This window comes from Molothrus aeneus, chromosome 5 (assembly GCF_037042795.1).
Source record: "Molothrus aeneus isolate 106 chromosome 5, BPBGC_Maene_1.0, whole genome shotgun sequence".
Taxonomy (NCBI): Eukaryota; Metazoa; Chordata; class Aves; order Passeriformes; family Icteridae; genus Molothrus; species Molothrus aeneus.
This window is the reverse complement of record NC_089650.1, coordinates 69,074,877-69,088,894: the sequence shown is the minus strand read 5'-3', so window position 1 is coordinate 69,088,894 and position 14,018 is coordinate 69,074,877. Positions and strand designations below refer to the sequence as shown.

The 14,018-nt window shown below is 49.3% G+C and overlaps 1 protein-coding gene across 1 annotated transcript; it reads left to right on the top strand.

The window, feature by feature from the left end:
• Positions 1-1,127: 1,127 nt before the first annotated feature.
• On the top strand, positions 1,128-10,271 carry TUBAL3 (tubulin alpha like 3). Its single transcript, XM_066550140.1, has 4 exons — positions 1,128-1,136; positions 6,602-6,845; positions 7,944-8,092; positions 8,960-10,271. The coding sequence occupies exons 1-4, from the start codon at positions 1,134-1,136 to the stop codon at positions 9,941-9,943; spliced, it is 1,380 nt and encodes a 459-aa protein (XP_066406237.1). The 5' UTR covers positions 1,128-1,133; the 3' UTR covers positions 9,944-10,271.
• Positions 10,272-14,018: the final 3,747 nt, after the last annotated feature.

Sequence of the window (14,018 nt, the reverse complement as noted above, 5' to 3'; positions counted from 1 at the left end):
CCTCCAGAAAAGCTGAAATCCCAGGCAGGTTCTCTCTGCCACCACCAGAAATTCCCTTTTCCTTTCCCATTTCCCCTCCAAAAAAAACCCCAAAATTTTGAATTTTGCATTTCCCAGAAAGGTGATTCAGTGGTTAAACCCCTACAATCAGATTTGGGATGCATCCAAGGATTAAAATTCCCCAAATCTCTCCCCAAATTCCTGGGAGTTGAATGCTCAAGGCTCAGATCCCATTCCCTGCCCCAAATCCACCCCAATCCATGGATTTGGCTCCAGTTTACCAGTGGGGGGTTTTATGCTGGGAATCCCAAAGAAAATCCCAAAAAATGCTGAACAAAAGGGGGGAAATTCCTGCTCCCGATCCCATTTGGGATATTCTTGTCTGCCCCCAGGCCAGAGCTGTTGGGATTTGGGATGGATCAAAGGAAATTTGGGGATTTTTAATGGGAGATGAAGAGGTAAATAGAGGAATTAGGGAAAAGTCAGAAGAACCACCCAGGTATTTATGGGATTTGGGAAATTCCATGGGAATGGGGCCAAAAGTGATTCCCAGTCCTTGGCAGGAGGGAAAAATGAATCCTAAAGGAATCCAGAGGGGCTGGGCCTCCACCTGAACATCCCAGAGGTGCAAATCTCAGCAGATCCCCTTGAAATCGTGGATGATATGGGGGGAAATCGCCCCAAAATTTGCAGGATTTTGTCTAAAAACTGACAAAATTAAAAATATCATCGGCAGCGCTGTGAACAATGACAAAGGCAGGTTGCTCCTGCTGGATAAAGTGAATTATGTGGGAACACACAAAACTCTTCCTTTCTTTTTCTAACCAACCCCAGGCTTAAAAATCAACTTTTATTCCCCTTCAAATAAAACCCTTAAAAAAAAAAAAGACAAAAAAAAGAAAAATAAAAAAGACAAAAAGCTGCCTTTAATCAGAGAAATCCTGCAAGCTAGGCAGGATTTGATCCCGATTTTTTTGGGGTTTTTTTTGGGGATGGAAGGAAAAGGAGCTCTGCTCCTTTAAGCTGGAGGAAACTTCTTTAAATTCAGGTGGAGTCAGGATTTCCTGGGCTATAAAGTTGCAGGGAGAGGCAGAGGCTGCAGCTGCTTTGCTCAGATCTTCCCCAGCCTCACCATGGTAAGAGCGTTAAATTTCCAAATTTTCCCACTTTTCCCCGAGGCTTCTGAGCTGAAAATTCCCTTTTTTTTCCCCTTCTGGTTCCTGCCGGGGGTTTTCGTTTCCAGCAGCTTTGCTGGGATTGCTCGGTACCTTCTGGGTTATTGATTCGGGGTTTGCTCCTTATAAGGGAAAAATGAGGGATGTGCTTGGGATTTGTGGCGGTGGCCTCTTGGTGCTTTTCCCCGCGGAGTTTGCAGCTCCTGAGCTGGGCTCTGGAGACTTGCAAAGTTTTTAAAAAGTTGAGATTTTAAATTTTTTTTTAATTTTTTTTTTAGTGTATATGTGTAGAAGCAGGAAAAAAAACCCACCCTTATTTTTTCTCTACTAAGTTATGAATTAAAATCAAAATTTTTCATCCTGCTGCCCCCTTTTCCTAAAATTTTGACACTCCCAATGTGCTGCAACAAGCACAACTTTTAGTTTTTTTTTTTTTCTTTAGGAATGAGCTGCCATGTTGCCTTTGTCTGCTCTAAACCCTTGGGATTATATTAAATGGATAAAAATCCCCCTTTTCCATGTTGTTTTTTCATGGAATCCCTGCTCCAAAACGTTTGCAGCTGGGAAACTGAAGTGGCTTGAGTTGAGGATTAAAAAATAAAAAAAAAAAATCTGGAATTCTGATTATTTCTATCTGCTCCAGCTGAAACTTTTTGGGCAAGAGGATCCCAACTGGCACTTTTTTTTTTTTTTTTTTTTTTTTTTTTTTTTTTTTTTTTGTGGATGCAAAGGAGCAACTTGTTGGGAAAAATCTGGTTTCAAATGGGAGAAAACTTCAAAGTGGCTCCCAGGGATTTGGCTTTGAACTTTTCCTTTAGTCTGAGGATTTCTGGTCTGGCCTGGCTATAAAAGTGTTAAATATTTACATGGTGTTCCCAAAGGGAAAATCAGCTGGACAACAATAGGCTGCCTATAGCCAGAGTCTGCGAAAGGCACTTCAGCTGGATGCAAATGTTGGGAAGATCCCAAAAAAAAAAACCCTCTGGAATATTTAAGAGGAGGGGAAAACCTCCAATAAACCACTGCACTTTTTTCCTTCCAGCAGCTCCCACATATTTCATTTTTTTAATTTTTAATTTTTTAATTTTTAAAAAATATCTCATTTTAAAAAATATCTCATTTTAAAAAATATCTCATTTTAAAAAATATCTCATTTTAAAAAATATCTCATTTTAAAAAATATCTCATTTTAAAAAATATCTCATTTTAAAAAATATCTCATTTTAAAAAATATCTCATTTTAAAAAATATCTCATTTTAAAAAATATCTCATTTTAAAAAATATCTCATTTTAAAAAATATCTCATTTTAAAAAATATCTCATTTTAAAAAATATCTCATTTTAAAAAATATCTCATTTTAAAAAATATCTCATTTTAAAAAATATCTCATTTTAAAAAATATCTCATTTTAAAAAATATCTCATTTTAAAAAATATCTCATTTTAAAAAATATCTCATTTTAAAAAATATCTCATTTTAAAAAATATCTCATTTTAAAAAATATCTCATTTTAAAAAATATCTCATTTTTTATTTTTTTTTATTTTTTATATATTTCTTTTTTTTTAAATATATATTTCTTTTTTTTTTTTTTTATATTTCATTTTTATTTTCCTTTGTTCTCGTTCCCTGAGCTCTGGGCTGCGAATTCCAGCGCTGCCAGTGCAGCAGGTGCTGGGAATGGGGGTTTGGGAGCGGAGCAGCTGTCCCAGGGAAGAGCTGGGATGGGGAACAATCCCAACCACGCTGCTGCCAGGGCTGGGCAGGGCAGCCAGCACTGCCCTCGAAGAGCAGGCGGCAGCTGGGACAGCGGGGACGGGATCGCCCCGATCCCGGCAGGAGTGGGATCGCCCCGATCCCGGCAGGAATGAGATCACCCCGATCCCTGATCCCGGCAGGAATGAGATCACCCCGATCCCTGATCCCGGCAGGAGTGGGATCGCCCCGGACCCCGATCCCGGCAGGAGTGGGATCCCAGCAGGAATGGGATCCCAGGCCCTTCTGATCCCGGCAGGAGTGGGATCGCCCCGGACCCTGATCCCGGCAGGAGTGGGATCGCCCCAGACCCCGATCCCAGCAGGAATGAGATCACCCTGATCCCGGCAGGAATGAGATCACCCCAATCCCTGATCCCGGCAGGAGTGGGATCCCAGCAGGAATGGGATCCCAGGCCCTCCTGATCCCGGCAGGGATGGGATCGCCCTGGTCCCTGATCCCAGCAGGAGTGGGATTGTCCTGATCCCTGATCCCAGCAGGAATGGGATCCCAGGCCCTCCTGATCCCAGCAGGGACGGGATCGCCCCAGTCCCTGATCCCAGCAGGAATGGGATCACCACAATCCCTGATACCAGTGGCTCCTGATCCCAGCCAGAATGGGATCATCACAATCCCTGATCCCGGCAGGAATTGGGATCACCCTGGTCCCTGATCTTTGCAGGGATGGGATCATCCCCAATCCTTCATCCCGGCAGGAATGGGATCCCTCTAATCCCGGCAGGGATGGGATCACCACAATCCCTGATCCCAGCATGAAAGGGATCCCAGTAGCTCCTGATTCCAGCAGCAATGGGATCGTCCCAGTCCTTGATCCCAGCAGGAATGGGATCCCAGCCCCTCCTGATCCCGGCAGGGATGGGATCACCCCGATCCCAGCAGGAATGGGATCCCAGCAGCTCCTTTTCCTGACAGTCCTGGATCCCAGCGGGAATGGGATCATCCCAGTCCCTGATCCCAGCAGCTCCTTATCCTGACAATCCCTGATGCCAACAATCCTGGATCCCAGCAGCCTCTGATCCCGGCAGGAATGGGATCCCAGCCCCTCCTGATCCCGGCAGGAATGGGATCCCAGCCCCTCCTGATCCCGGCAGGAATGGGATCCCAGCCCCTCCTGATCCCGGCAGGAATGGGATCCCAGCAATCCCTGATCCCGGCAGGAATGGGATCCCAGCCCCTCCTGATCCCAGCAGGAATGGGATCCCAGCCCCTCCTGATCCCGGCAGGAATGGGATCCCAGCCCCTCCTGATCCCAGCAGGAATGGGATCCCAGCCCCTCCTGATCCCAGCAGGAATGGGATCACCCCAGTCCCTGATCCCAGCAGGGATGGGATCATCCCAGTCCTTCATCCCAGCAGAAATGGGATCCCAGCAGGTCCTGATCCTGGCAGGAATGGGATCCCAACAATCCCTGATCCCGGCAGGAATGGGATCCCAACAATCCCTGCACACCCGCAGGCACACACTGGGGCTCTTGTCCCGCCCTGGGGTTTGGGGGTGTTTGGGCAGCTCTGGGTCGGTGTCCCAGGAATGATCCAGTCCTGCCTTGCTCTGTCCTGGCTCTGGTGGCCTTTGGAATTCCTCGAGGGATGGGAAAATCTTGGCACATCCACGCTTGGGGAAGGGGATGGAAAAGTTCCATGGTCTCCTCTCCCTGCCGTGAGTGGTTGGTGCCCCGGGATGTCCCGCTGGAATCTTCTGGAGGCTCCTGGGCACTTTGGGCGGTTGTGCCCAGGAGATTTGGGATCTGCTGTTCCCACCACCCCTCTCTAAGCCAGGCTTACCTGGGGAGGCCCAGCCTGGTGAGATGAGGTGAGACCTGAGCCCAGCTGCCCACGGATGATCCCACAAATAATGGGATCAGCTCCCTGCCGGTGTTGTACGGTGGAGCTGGATAATTAATGAGGCCAGCACTTACTGTGGTTCCAGTGCAGCTTCTCCAAGTGCAGGGGAGGTATGGAGAGGGTCGCTGACTCCTGTGTGTGTTCAGCTGGGAATTTCATCCCTCACTTCTGCCCCCTCTGATGTGGAATTTCTCCTGCCTGTGTAACTGGGGAGAAAATAAAAATGCAGCGTAGGGACATTAATGAGATTGACCCCTTTAAGTTTTAAGGTTTGAGTTTTTCCCCCCAGCCTCCTGTTAACGATGTCCCAGTTTGGTGCTGCAGGAGAGAGAGAGAGAGAGACTCTGCATCTGTGCTAACCAAAGGCCAGAGCTAGAGAGAGAGAGACTCTGCATCTGTGCTAACCAAAGGCCAGAGCTAGAGAGAGAGAGACTCTGCATCTGTGCTAACCAAAGGCCAGAGCTCACACCTGCTCGTCCTTCCCAGGTGGGCTCCAGCTCCCTTGGGAAGCAGCGCTGCAGTACCTGGGATTCTGGGCTGGGATCTGGGCCGGGAGGCTGTGCCGTGGCTTTGATCGTGGCGTGGTGGCAGCAGCAGGTGCCAATTACCCAGGGCAGCGCCCAGGGAGCCTCCAGGAGACGCCGCTCCCCGGAGCTTCCCTGGAGTCACAGCCCGCTGGAGATGACCTGGATAAATCCAGACTGGAGCTGCTCCTGGGAGCCTTGCTCTGCCCCGGGGCAGTCCCTGGTTTCTCCAGCCTCTGTGACTCCAGCTTGGCTCAGGTTTTCCAAGCTTGGCGTCTCCCTGAGCTCTTTTTCCCTGGCTCAGGAGCCTGGAGCTGCTGGTGCTGATCCATCGGGGTGGGAGGGAGCTGATGCTGCTCAGCTGCTTCCTGCCCCAGCATGGAGCCAGCAGCTCCTTCCCCCTTCCCTGGGCTGGGAGAGCCTTTCCCAGGAATGCTGTGTCCAGCAGATCCCAGTTTGATCCTGGCTCCAGCTTCCATGGTGGGCAGACACCACCTGTTTCCCTCATCATCCCAGCATGGCTCCACGGGGAGCTCTGGGGGCTGGAACTCCCGATCCCCCTGCACAGGATGAGTGAAATTCCCCGTTTCCCTTTTCCAGAGGGATACATTTCCATCCCCATCCCTGTGTGAAATTCCCCGTTTCCCTTTTCCAGAGGGATACATTTCCATCCCCATCCCTGTGTGAAATTCCCTGTTTCCCTTTTCCAGAGGGAGTGCATTTCCATGTTATTTCCCTTTTCCAGAGGGAGTGCATTTCCATGTTATTTCCCTTTTCCAGAGGGAGTGCATTTCCATGTTATTTCCCTTTTCCAGAGGGAGTGCATTTCCATGTTATTTCCCTTTTCCAGAGGGATACATTTCCATGTTATTTCCCTTTTCCAGAGGGATACATTTCCATGTTGTTTCCCTTTTCCAGAGGGATACATTTCCCCGTTTCCCTTTTCCAGAGGGATAAGTTTCCCTGTTGTTTCCCTTTTCCAGAGGGAGTGCATTTCCATCCACATCCCTGTTTGAAATTCCTTGTTTCCCTTTTCCAGAGGGATACATTTAATTTCCCTGTTGTTTCCCTTTTCCAGAGGGATACATTTAATTTCCCTGTTGTTTCCCTTTTCCAGAGGGATACGTTTCCCTGTTTCCCTTTTCCAGAGGGATACGTTTCCCTGTTGTTTCCCTTTTCCAGAGGGATACGTTTCCCTGTTGTTTCCCTTTTCCAGAGGGATACGTTTCCCTGTTGTTTCCCTTTTCCAGAGGGATACGTTTCCCTGTTGTTTCCCTTTTCCAGAGGGAGTGCATTTCCATCCACATCGGGCAGGCCGGAGTGCAGATGGGCAATGCCTGCTGGGAGCTCTACTGCCTGGAGCACGGCATCCAGGCCGATGGGACCATTCCCAGCTCCAAGCAGGTGAAATCCATGGATCCCAACTCGGAGCAGGTGGATTCCTCCTTCGAGACGTTCTTCTGTGAGACAGCTTCTGGCAAGCACGTGCCCCGGGCAGTGTTCATAGACCTGGAGCCCACTGTCATTGGTAAAGCTGGGATTTTGCCCAAACCCATCTTTATCCGTAATTCCCAACCCTTTTTCCATAGATCCTGATGTTCCCCCTCCTCTGCTCTGGTTAAATGTCCCCGGCCATTGGCAGCAGACAGAATTTACCCTCCCAGAGGGACCAGGAGGGACAAACCCGTGGCTGTCCCTGAGTTGTTTTTGTTTCTTCCTTTTGGGACCTTCAGCAGGTGGGAAGTGTCCTGGATTTGCCAGCCTTGGTGGTCCTGGCTGGAATTCCACCATCCCGTGGCCAGATGTGGCACATCTGGCTCGGATGCCACCCGCAAGGGAGGTGCCACGCGTGCCATGGCTTTGTGGGACCCGGCTCTCCTGTTCCTTGGAGATCTTTTCCAGCCTGATGGCTTCCAAAAGATTCCCACTTCCCCTTCCAGCTCCCTCTGGGATCTCTGGCTGTTTGTTTGTGTGGCACCTCAATTTGAGGTGTCTCCCTAGAGAATAGTAATTATCTGTTTAGGAAATGACTCCAAACCCAACCACCTGCTCCTGCCTTCCAGGCTTCTCCTCCTATCTTTCCATCTGGGCCGTGACTCATTAGCCCTAATTAAAGGGTTTGCAGGCTTTTGTTTGGGTTCTGCTTAATTTTTAGACACCTCATTAAGGTATCAAATGGAGAGCTTAATGAGCGAGCCAGGAGATTATGGAATGTGCCCAGTGTTGGGATGGAGAGGATTTAAAACCCCTCAGGAGGTGGGAATGTCAACTGGAGGGGTTTTGTCCGTGTCCCTTCCGTGCTGGAGAGCAGAGGATGGAGATGGAGCTTCCAGACTTCTCCTCCAGCCTGCCTGTGGTAGCTGATCCCACAAAAGCTCTGGAATTGTGGTGCCCTAGCTCATTAAGCCAGATTAATTCAGGATTTCAGGCTGGGTGAAGGGTGAAGATGGAGTTCTGGTAGCACCTTACCTGCGTGAGTCTATTCCTCCCCCTTCCATCATTCCCACAACCCTTCCCTGGCCGTGCCATGACCTCCTGCTGGACATTCCACGGATTTTGCTTCCGTCAGCCTCACCCAGAACCTTTCTTTGTGCTCTGCTCTGGCTGATTTCTCCTCCTGGTGCAGATGAGATCAGGACAGGGCCCTACCACGGGCTCTTCCACCCGGAGCAGCTCATCAGTGGCAAGGAGGACGCTGCCAACAACTACGCCCGCGGGCACTACACCATCGGCAAGGAGATCATCGACACCGTGCTCAGCCGGATCCGGAAAATGGTGAGGAAAACGCCGAGTGCTGGGCTAAAATAGCGCCCTTCTGGGCTAAAATAGCGCCCTTCTGGGCAGCATTGTGGAGTTTGGGGCAGGAGTCTTGAAGTGAACAACTCTTAAATTAAAAAATAGCTTTAGTTGAGGCCCAAGCTGTTGGGATTTGGTTTGGGGCTTGGAAAGGCTCTGGGTTTGTGTGTTTGTCCTAGAAGTAGAGAATTGTTGTGTTAAAACTGGACTTAAGATGCCTGGGGAGTGTTCTAAGCAGAATTTTGTGCTGTATTACTTGGGATAGTTATCCTGGTCCTTAAATGGATAAATATCCACTTTTTGGGGATAGTTATCCCAGTTCTTAAAGTAATAAATATCTATTATTGGAATAGTTATCCCAGTCCTTAAATGGTTAAATATCCATTTTGTTGGGATAGTTATCCCAGTCCTTAAATGGTTTTTATAAAAATATCCTGTTTGTTTTTTTTTTTTTTTTTGGGATAGTTATCCCAGTCCTTACATGGATAAATATCCAGTATTCCTGGGATAGTTACTCTAGTCCTTAAAGGGATAAATATCCATTTTCTTGGGATAATTATCCCTGTCCTAACAGGGAAAAAGATTCCTTTTCTTGGGATAATTATTCTGGTCGTTACAGGGATAAATATATGTATTCTTGGGATAGTTATTCCAGTCCTGAAAGGGATAAATGTCCAATATTCTTGGGATAGTTATCTCAGTCCTTACAGGGAAAAATGCCCGTTTTCTTGGGATAGTGATCCCAGTATTCTTGGGATAGTGATCCCAGTCCTGAAAGGGATAAATATCTGATATTCTTGGGATATTTTTTGGGTCCTTGGGTAAATATCCAACGTTCTGCTGCAGGCTGACCAGTGCAGTGGACTCCAAGGCTTCCTGGTCTTCCACAGCTTCGGAGGAGGCACCGGCTCCGGCTTCACCTCCCTGCTCATGGAGCGGCTCTCCGTGGAGTACAGCAAGAAGTCCAAGCTGGAGTTCTCGGTGTACCCGGCCCCGCAGGTGTCCACGGCCGTGGTGGAGCCCTACAACTCCATCCTGACCACGCACACCACGCTGGAGCACTCGGACTGCTCCTTCATGGTGGACAACGAGGCCATCTACGACATCTGCCACCGCAACCTGGACATCGAGCGCCCCACCTACACCAACCTCAACCGCCTGATCGGCCAGATCGTCTCCTCGGTCACGGCCTCGCTGCGCTTCAACGGCGCCCTCAACGTGGACCTCATCGAGTTCCAGACCAACCTGGTGCCCTACCCGCGCATCCACTTCCCGCTCACCACCTACGCGCCCATCGTCTCGGCAGAGAAGGCCTACCACGAGCAGCTCTCCGTGCCCGAGATCACCAACGCCTGCTTCGAGTTCTCCAACCAGATGGTCAAGTGCGACCCTCGCCGCGGGAAGTACATGGCCTGCTGCCTGTTGTACCGCGGCGACGTGGTGCCCAAGGACGTCAACGCTGCCATCGCCGCCATCAAGACGCGCCGCTCCATCCAGTTCGTGGACTGGTGCCCCACCGGTTTCAAGGTGGGCATCAACTACCAGCCGCCCACGGTGGTGCCCGGGGGCGACCTGGCCAAGGTGCAGAGGGCTGTGTGCATGCTGAGCAACACCACGGCCATCGCCGAGGCCTGGGCCCGCCTGGACCACAAGTTCGACCTGATGTACGCCAAGCGCGCCTTCGTGCACTGGTACGTGGGGGAGGGCATGGAGGAGGGCGAGTTCTCCGAGGCCAGGGAGGACCTGGCGGCCCTGGAGAAGGATTATGAGGAGGTTGGAAGGGACTCGGCGGACGGGGAGGAGGATGAGGGTGAGGAGGATGAGTACTGACAGACTGCGGCCTGGTCTTGAGCTCGGCTGGAATCCAGACTTGTGTCCCGAGTTCCTGAGGGCCCGGGTGTGCCCGAGGACCGGCCGTGTTTGATGTACTGAACCTCCCCTGCTTGCATAGAGCTCCTCTCTAGCCTGGGTGTCTTGAGCTTTATCCCACTGCTGTTTATTGGTGAGTGACGCTGAGCCGGGCCTAACTTAGGCCTGACATCCCGCCTAGCCAGGAGATCCCGGTTCCTAATCAGGGGGATGTCGCGGGCTGCCTGCTTCGGCTGGAATGGCAAACTCTTGCTCTGGCTTTTTCTTGTAAAAGCACTTTGGAATTAGAAATGCACCTGTAAACTTCTATGCAAATGGCTTTTTGTATATGAATAAAGAGGGTTTTTTTTGGCTCAGAATTCCTTGGATTTCCCCCAGGGGGGTTTTGTGGGGAGGCTCCTGCTCGCAGATGGCCTGAGGAGAAGAGCAAATGCTGATCGGGGTGTGCTGTGAGAGTCATCATCCCTAATTAGTGTTGTGTCCTGTGGGAATTTCTGTCTGGGGCTGGCTGCCGCTCAGGGAATTCCATGTCTGGGATCAGGGAATCACTTCCGGGTGGTGGGGAGCAAATTTTGGCGTTCTCGCCACCTTTGGTGAAGCTCAGGTGTTACCTGAGCAAATCCTGGTGGTTTGGGGGAGTGCTGAGGACTTGGGAAATATTCCCAGAGCAGGGAAATCCAGCCAGGAATGGGGAGAAGAGAGGGGAGCTCTGTCTGGTATTTGGGACAGGAAGGGGAAGGATCCCAAAAACTCTTTGGTGGCCCTAAAAGGACCAGGGTGGTGACAGGAGGACCAGGTTGGAGGTGGCCCCTGGGAAGTTCCAGGTCCCCTGAGCCACCCCAAAGTCCCCATCCCAGATTGTCCCCTGAGAAGATTACAGGTCCAGCCAGGAATGGGGACGGGGAAAGGGAGAGGAGCTGTGTTTGATATTTGGGACAGGAGGGGGAAGGATCCCAAAACTCTTTGGTGGCCCTAAAAGGATGGGGTTGGAGGTGGCCCCTGGGAAGGTTGAGGTTCCTTGAGTCACCCCAAAAGTTGTCACCCCAAAGTCCCCATCCCAGATTGTCCCCAAGAAGATTCCAGGTCCAGCCAGGAATGGGGATGGGGAAAGGGAGGGAGCTGTGTGGGTGGAGTCACCTTGGAAAGGAGAGGAAGGGGATTTTGGGGAAAATCCCCCAGTTTTTGGGGAGCTGGAAGCTCCAATTCTCTCCACAAGGGGTGAATCCCCATAGAATGATTTCAGCTCTATTTTCTCTTCTGGGAATAGCAAAGCTGCTCCTACAGAATTCCAGCCTGTGGGAATGTTCCCATCCCTCTTCCAGCCCATCCACCATTCTTAATTCTGTTTTATTCATAATTAATCCATTGAGTGAAATACTTTGTGCTGATGGTCAATTCCACAGAACCTTTTGTTAAATTGTTTTAGTTAGGCCATTAATTAAGTGCTTTTAACTTGAATTTCATTTTTTAATTTAAAGGTTAAAAACCTTTTAATTGTTGATGAAGGAGCTCAGTTTGATTAAGGAACCTCAGGATTCCATGGGAAGATCTCCCTTGCTCCTTTTATCCTTTCCTATTCCCAATCTCCACACAGCTCATTTTTGTTTATTTTTTTTATTCCCAGATTGCTCAAATTTCGGTTTTATTTTGCTTTTTCCCTGAGCTTTGCCCATCCAGTAAAAGCAGCAGGCTGAGCTTTGCCAAGGAGCTTTGTCACGCTTTCGCTTTTAGATGAAATCCACTTTTTTTCCACATTTCTGCCAGTGATTCCCTAGGGAATCCTTAAACCTCTCATTCCTGCTAAAGCAATCCCCGTCCTGCTGCCAGGGCTGGAAATTTAATTGGAGTTGAGATGGGAATTCCAGCACTTTGGCTCTGTCTGCCTCCTATAAAACCGTGTCCAAGCTCCCTGAAAAAATTCCTTCCCTCTCCTGGCTGCTCCCAGACGTGATGTAAGAATCCCTGGAAGCTGCAAACGAGCTGGGAAAGGGGATTGAGCCCGACCTCTGCCTTTCCCTGGATTGCAGCTGGGTCATTCCTCCTCCTCTGGGGACTCCCCCTGCTGTGAGGGATCCAGGGAAAGCAGCTTGGGCAGGAAACAAAGCAAAGGGAAAAAAAAGGAAAAATGCAAGGGGGGAAAAAAAAGGAAAAATGCAAGGGGGAAAAAAAAAGGAGAAATCCGAGGGGAAAAGAAAAAGGAAAAATGCAAGGGGGAAAAAAAAAGGAGAAATCCGAGGGGAAAAGAAAAAGGAAAAATGCAAGGGGGAAAAAAAAAAGGAGAAATCCGAGGGGAAAAGAAAAAGGAAAAATGCAAGGGGGAAAAAAAAAAGGAGAAATCCGAGGGGAAAAGAAAAAGGAAAAATGCAAGGGGGAAAAAAAAAAGGAGAAATCCGAGGGGAAAAGAAAAAGGAAAAATGCAAGGGGGAAAAAAAAAAAGGAGAAATCCGAGGGGAAAAGAAAAAGGAAAAATTCAAGAGGGGAAAAGAAAAAGGAGAAATCCGAGGGGAAAAGAAAAAGGAAAAATTCAAGAGGGGAAAAGAAAAAGGAGAAATCCGAGGGGAAAAGAAAAAGGAAAAATCCAAGAGGGGAAAAGAAAAAGGAAAAATCCAAGAGGGGAAAAGAAAAAGGAAAAATCCAAGGGGGGAAAAGAAAAAGGAAAAATCCAAGGGGGGAAAAGAAAAAGGAAAAATCCAAGGGGGGAAAAGAAAAAGGAAAAATCCAAGGGGGGAAAAGAAAAAGGAAAAATCCAAGGGGGGAAAAGAAAAAGGAAAAATCCAAGGGGGGAAAAGAAAAAGGAAAAATCCTAGGGGGGGGGGGGAAGGGAAAATCCAAGGCGGGGGGAAAAAGGGAAAATGCGAGGGGGAAGAAAGAGAAGGAAAAATGCTAGGGTGAGGAAAGAGAAGGAAAAATGCGAGGAGGAGAAAAAAAGGAAAAATGCGAGGGGGAAGAAAAAAAGGAAAAATGTGAGGGGGAAGAAAAAGAAGGAAAAATGCGAGGGGGAAGAAAAAGAAGGAAAAATGCCAGGGGGAAGAAAAAAAAAAGAAAAAAAAAAAAAAGGAAAAATCCGAAAAAAAAAGGGGAAATCTGAGGGAAAAAAAAGAGAAAAATAAAACCCCCAAAAGCTGGAATAGAAGGGCTGGCTTGGGAGTGTTGAGCTGAAATGGGGGAATGGAGCTGGATTTCAATCCCAGTTTCTCCTCAGCGGCGCTCCTGGGGCTGGGAGGTCCCCGAGGTGGGAAAGCCCTGGAGCTGCCTCACCTCTGGCTGCCCTTTCCCTTGGAGCATCCCCAGCAGGAGGAATGAGGTTTTCCATGCCTCCTTCCAGCCTCCCGGCCCCCGCAGCTCGAGGAGCTGGGAAAAGCCTCTTGGATTGATGAAAAGTGATGGACTTTCAGCAGAGAAGAGCTCCGGGAGCGTTGGGAAGGGACAATTCCAGCTCCGCCCGCCTCCCCGGGGAGCTGTGGATATCGAGGATCCAGCCAGGATCGCGGCGCTGACGGGAGATTCCTGGAGCTCCCCAGATGTGCCCCCGTCCTCCGTGGGACTCACCTGGCGGGAGGTGGGAGCGCCGCACCTGAGGAGCTCCGGGAGGTCCCGAAAGCCCCGGACGGGCAGGAACGGTGGGAATGGGGCTCTCCTGGGATCGCGGGGTGGGCGCGGAGATGGGGGACACAGGAACGCGGGAAAGGCCCTGCGAGTCTTGGGAATGCCAGGGTGGGGAATGGAAACGTGCACCTGCAGATCCATGGAATTTGGAGGTTTCTTGGATTTTAAAGCCTCACTCAGCGCTGGTTTCCCTATAACGTCCATCAGCAGTTCCCGTGAATCCAGGAAAATTATTTCAATTGTTTTTTTGGTGGGGGAATCAATTTTAAAAAATGAATTTATTTAAAGGATTAAGGTAATATTTTCAGGATTAAGCTAATTTTCAGGAAAATTATTTTCATTGTTTTTTGGGGGGAAATAAATTTAGAAAAGTGAATTTATTTAAAGGATTAAGCTCATATTTAAAGGATTAAGCTAATTTGTAAAGAAT

What these genes read in the sequence shown, in the direction of transcription:
- TUBAL3 (XM_066550140.1), top strand. An exon ending in CCTGGAGCCCACTGTCATTG is followed by an intron (nt 6,846 to 7,943) that starts GTAAAGCTGGGA and finishes CTCCTGGTGCAG; the next exon opens with ATGAGATCAGGACAGGGCCC. An exon ending in TCAGCCGGATCCGGAAAATG is followed by an intron (nt 8,093 to 8,959) that starts GTGAGGAAAACG and finishes GTTCTGCTGCAG; the next exon opens with GCTGACCAGTGCAGTGGACT.